The sequence below is a fragment of the Homalodisca vitripennis genome, unplaced genomic scaffold, assembly GCF_021130785.1.
Source record: "Homalodisca vitripennis isolate AUS2020 unplaced genomic scaffold, UT_GWSS_2.1 ScUCBcl_2336;HRSCAF=6980, whole genome shotgun sequence".
Taxonomy (NCBI): domain Eukaryota; kingdom Metazoa; phylum Arthropoda; class Insecta; order Hemiptera; family Cicadellidae; genus Homalodisca; species Homalodisca vitripennis.
Window position 1 is genome coordinate 63,974 of NW_025778443.1, and position 6,000 is coordinate 69,973.

The 6,000-nt window shown below is 36.0% G+C and overlaps 1 protein-coding gene across 1 annotated transcript in view; it reads left to right on the plus strand.

Annotated features, from left to right (window-relative positions):
* LOC124371958 (DNA-directed RNA polymerase III subunit RPC1-like) overlaps positions 1 to 5,662 on the plus strand; it is a 40,934-nt gene extending 35,272 nt beyond the window's left edge. Inside the window, 3 exon segments of the mRNA XM_046830326.1 lie at positions 856 to 879; positions 881 to 975; positions 5,359 to 5,662. Of these exon segments, the coding sequence (XP_046686282.1) occupies positions 856 to 879; positions 881 to 975; positions 5,359 to 5,662 (423 nt within the window).
* Positions 5,663 to 6,000: the final 338 nt, after the last annotated feature.

Genomic DNA, 6,000 nt, shown 5'->3' on the forward strand with positions numbered 1-6,000 from the left:
ACATTTCTTCACATGTCCGATTATCCAAATGTTAGTACCAAAAGGGTTAAAAAAGGGGACCATGTTTAAAAAACATTTCTAATTGAAAATTTGTCAAACATGGAAATAGCCAACATTTTCAACTATACAAGCAAAATGACAAAACAGCTATTTATTTTCACACAAGCGCTAATGATTATTATGCATTCATTGTTTTTCATAATAATCAACTAGAATGAGATCGTATAGTGAAAGTGAAATGTAAACAAAGCCAAAACAGATGTACAAAGGGTGCTACTATAAAATTAAACAAATGTCAGATCATAACATTGATTTCTGGAAAATTAATCGATTGTTTAAGTAATAGGCTTTTAATGTTATTTTTCAATAGTGATGTGTAAAATGTTACTGACAAACAATATTTTATAACACACAAAAACACCCCAATGTGTATAATGAATAAACATTGATTTTGATATTGGTTTTTAATATTTGTCACTTTATTAGTATACTTATAGAAAACTGTATAACAAATTGAAATAGTGCCAATTTTTTGTAATAGGGTCTAGATTTCTATCTAACAGAAGAAGCGGAGAGCGAGCACATCTTTTGTTTAATCTGGAGCTTTAAAAAACTATTTACCAATATTACGGTTAAAGAATATGAGAGGAACAGTTGCAGTTATTGGTACCCATTTATTTAACTATTTGTATTTGAGAATATTGTATATTTCTTTAAATTGGCTATTTTTACTACGTTACTACATTTGTGTGTTATTTGATGTCATATTTAATTAATCACATATCCTGATTTTTGTATTAAATTGTTGAGTAAGAATGAATATGTATCATTGAGTAATGTTGAATCATGTCGTAGGTTTGCGAGTACATGGAAGAAGTTTTACTTGCCATACGACAGTTTTCTATTAGTGAAACTGGACTTGGAGCGGATCCGCCTGCTAAAGCTGGAAGTGGATGCAGACTCCATAAGATACAGGTCTCACATCATCTATCTATACAAATACATGAAAAACATTTCAGATATTAATTGATAAGGTTTCTATATACTTTCTTACAATACAAATCTAAAACACACAATTTAACAGAAAAAATATAGTAATTCTTTTATTTCCTCATTAGAGAATGTCATCTTGCATGTTTTTTTAAGTATCTACACATGTAAAGTCAAGATGTGATAATTTTTTAATGTCAGTATTATTATGCTCAACATTTAGCAAAACTCTTAGTACTTACACATTTATATTTCTAGAGTTACAGTAACCTTACTTTTATTCAGCAATCTCAGGACTGGAGGCCCGACTGGATAACGGGTGTGCTGGACAAACTGGTGTGCTCTAAAACTTATTAAATGGCTATTAAATAACGTGACTGACGCTACTGCAGATCAAGGAGTCATGCATCAACCTCCATTAATCAACAGCAGTTTAGTGTTAAGCTTTCTCTTTAGTATGCAGCTATTCTCGCTTTGGTAAACAACACCACTTAATCCGAGCCTAATTTCACATTTTTTTTTTTTATAAAATGGTTAGTATAATAGTAGAGCAACGTATTATTGTGAAATTCACTTTAAACTTGGCACTAAAAACTGTTACTGAAACTAATAATTTACTAAAGGAAGTGTAGGACAGTGAATGTTTATTAGTGGGCACGTGTTTTTGAATGGTTTAAGCGTTTTAAAGAAGACAGAGAAGACGTTGAAGAAGATTTGCGGCCAGGTCACCCTTTAACGTAAAAACGGATGACAATGTTGAAAATGTTGGTAATTTGATTCAGTCTAACTGTCGGTTAAGTTTTCACGTAATTGATGAAACTGTAGATAATGTATACAGCAAATTATACAAGACAATTTTAACATGTGAAAAGTGAGTGCTAAAATGGTGCCTAAAATTCTAACACATTTGAACAACAAGAAACTCACAAAAATGTTTGTACTGACACTTTGTTCGTGAATTAAAATGGTCAAAATTTTTGGAAATGATAATGAAATGTGGTTTTTCTTTCTTATGATCCGGAAACGAAGAGCTAATCCAGCACTGGAAGAGCCCAACTTCACTGAGAGCCAAAAAAGCTCAAATGACCAAGTTGAAATTTAAAGCAATGATGATAGTTTTTTTTTTATATCCATGGAATTGTGTGCCTTCAATGGTTTCCTGAAGGTCAAACAAATAATCAATATTACTAACTTGAGTTTAAAACTACGTCAAAGAGTAAGGAAAAGACGCTGAAATGTGGAAGAACAAATCATGGGTTCTCTACCAAGACAATGCGCCAGCTCATTTCCGGTTATCTGTCAAGAGGTTCCTAGCCAAGTACCAGAACATCCCTGTGTTAGAACATCACCTTATTCACTAGATCTTGCACCATGTGACTTCTACCTGTTCTCTAATCAATCAATCAATCAAATATCCTTTATTTCCAAACAGACATATAACATGCATTGGATTGCGTCATAAATATTTAAAAAAGTACAAGTACAGTTTACATCTATACATACAGACTATTTACCAATAAATTCACTGAGGGTGTAGAAATATTTTTCTATTAAAAAAGCCTTCAGTGTTCTCTTAAAGACCATTTCATCATGTACATTCTTTAGGTCCACAGGAAGAGAATTATAAAAAATTACAGCATTATAAAAACAGTGATGTTTGAAAAAAGAGGTCGCATGGGGGGAATGTTTAATTTGTTGCTATTTCTAAGGTAATGTCTGGACTGTGGAATTAGTGACTCGAAAATGCCCTGGTTTTGCTTAAAAAATACTAATGTGTGGTAAATATATATATATACTTGGAAAAGTAAGCAGATTGAACTTCTTAAAATGTGATTTGCAGGATTCTGATTGACGGATGCCAGCAATAGCTCTCACCGCTTTCTTCTGCAAAAGAAAGACATGTTTTGTTCTGCAATTTTCAAAATCCCAAATCTCAACAGCGTATGAAAGGTAGGATAAACCAATGCAAAAATATGACGTCAGAAGCACACCGGTTCCCGTGAAAGATGAAAAAACGAAGAACAAAAATACCAGCACAGACTTTACGTGCGACATGATTTACGTGAAAGGAGAAGGTAAGATTCCTATCAACAATTAGGCCTAAAAACTTGACCATTTGCTCAGAACAAACCTCTGCATCGTCAACCCAAACACTCAAAGAGTCATTGCGTCTTGATGAAATCGAAAAGTCTAGCAATGTAGTTTTATCAGCATTCACGGCCAAACCATTACTCTGAAACCACTGGACTATTGAATTACATTGAACAAACGTATTCATCTCCATATTGAAACGGCAAGACTCATCAATTACAAATGATGTGTCGTCAGCAAACAAACACAACAAGCCCCTCGAAACACAACTGCTGAGGTCATTCACATACAAAATAAAGAGGAAGGGTCCTAGTATGGAGCCCTGAGGCACACCCGTCTTGACAATCTGCTCGTCAGAAAAGCATCTTTTCCTAGTATTTACGTCAATGTATGGAATTTCCACAACTTGTCCACGCTGACTCAAGAAAGATGACAGCCATTGATTTGCCAAACCACGCACACCCACTCTGTCAAGCTTTTGCAAAAGAAGTTCATGCGAAACCATGTCAAATGCTTTTCTCAAATCAAAAAAGATACCAGCAGAAAACTTTCCCTCATCAAGAGCTTTAACAACTTTATCCAAGAGAGCAAACATTGCCTTCACAGTTGAGCCTCCCTTGAAAAAACCAAACTGTTTGTCAAACAAAACGTTATTACTCTCCAGGAAAGCCGTTAACCTTATCAAAACTGCCTTCTCAAACACCTTAGAAAATGTCGATCCAATCGAAATAGGCCTGAAATTATCAAGTTCCTCAACCAGTCCCCTTTTATGCAATGGCTTCACTATAGAGAACTTTAAAATGTCAGGAAACACGCCATTTTCAAACGAAAAATTTATCAAATGGGCAAGTGACCTAACAAAATACTCCGTACATGATTTAAGAAGCTTCGATGATATATTGTCGAAGCCAGAAGAAGCCTTTGCTTTTATAGATCTGATGATGTCAGATACTTCCACTTCAGAAACAGGTGAAAAGAAAAATGAAGACACCCTTGCACTTGATTGTTGTTGAAGAAGAGACAACGATGTGGAAGATGAACTTGCATTCGACACATTAATGAAGAAATCATTGAACAAGCTGGAAACGTCTTTCGGATCCCTAACAATGACTCCATTACTATCTTTGATCGTTCGAGGGATATTTGCTGAAACTCTTGCCTTACCTCTATGCTCGTTCACTATGTCCCACACAGTCTTAACTTTATTTGAGGAAGTCTGCAGTAAATGTTTAACTTTAGATGACTTAGCTTCTCTCACACTAGCCCTAAATTGCCTCTTCAAAGAAAGGTAGTGTTTTCTTCTCTCATCAGAAGAACTCAGGTTTTTAGTTTTATAATACCAATGCACAACCAAATCACGTGGCTCAATTTGCTCCTGGGTTAAAGACACTTTGGCATTTGGAGAACGCCCACGAATCCGAACTCTTTTCTCAGGAAAAGCCTGAATGAAATAAAACTCTATAGAGGACATAAATAAGCTCATTTTATCATCCATTGTTCTAGCCGCATAAACATCATGCCATGTTTCCCCACCCAGAAGATGTCTAAAAATACGAAGATTTTCCTCTACAAATGATCGCTTAAGCATAAACTTAAAGCAACCAGGACCAGATAAACACCTGACATGTAAGATATGTGCATGGTGATCGGACAAGACATTTATCACGACAGAGCAACTGAAAATGTCTTCAGAAAGATCAGTATATACATGATCGATTAGGGACCGGGAGTTTTTAAATTCCCTCGTAAATGAAGTTACTTTATTGCTTAAATCGTGAGATGCCATCATGGATAAAAGCTTATCTACTTTTATGTCAGGAACAGAGAGATTAACATTAAAATCACCCACAACAACAGTTCTAACTGCTGGATTTGTGATATTGTGAAAGCAATCGGATAAACATTCATAAAACATCTCATATTCTTGCACTGACGCTGAAAAAGGTTTCGGCTTATAAGCGGCAACAACAAGAAGAGGAAACTGTCTGAACTGAAAGATCGCTGCCCAGCAAGCTCACACCTACCCTCCTGACAAAATCGGGAGATATCTAAAACATTGTGTTTTATTGAAGATTTACTAAAGATGCAAACACCTCCCTTTTGGTAAATTGTCCTACAGAAAGCTGTAACACCAGTGTAACCATGCAGTGACAAAACCTCAAACTCAAAATCTCTCAGGTGGTGTTCAGATAAACAAATTATGTCTACATTTTCGGCATCAATAAAAAGTTGAAAATTATCAATCTTGTTACTGAGACCCCGAACATTTTGATGCAGAATCTTCACAGTATCAGGCGGGTTATCTAGATGTCCAGGATCTGCCACTGCAGAGTCTCTGGGGGGATGTGCTACTATACAACTGCCGACAGCACGTCTGTGTCGTTTCCCGACTGGTCAATATTCGAAGAGCACAGAATTGAATCATTTAGTTGAGCCAAATGAGAAGCACCGGGAAGCACTTTATTTTGCTCATGTGATGACCGAGGACTGGAAAGTGCTACACTCACATCAGCAGATGACTGAAGACCAAGGCACAGATTTGACTCGGATGGCGACTGAATACTGGGGCACACATCATTAGTCTCCGCTGATACCTGAAAGTTGGGACACACACTTGACACATTAGACATTGCTTCATGAATATTGTTCTCAGTGAGAGAAAAATGAGGTTACCAAAACACTCATTACCCCCTTCTATTCAGATGTGTTCCATCACATGCAAGATGATAAGGCCTTATCACTTCAGTGACATCAAAAAATTCGACATTAAAATTATTACACATCAACATCAGTTGATCATTGTAATAGAAGAGGGCTCTCTGACTGATATCCTTCCTCGTGAGAACGCTATTCACTATTATAACAGAGTTTGGGAAGGTCCGTTTAGCCGTACTCAACAAGTCAGCCATCGAATGGAGT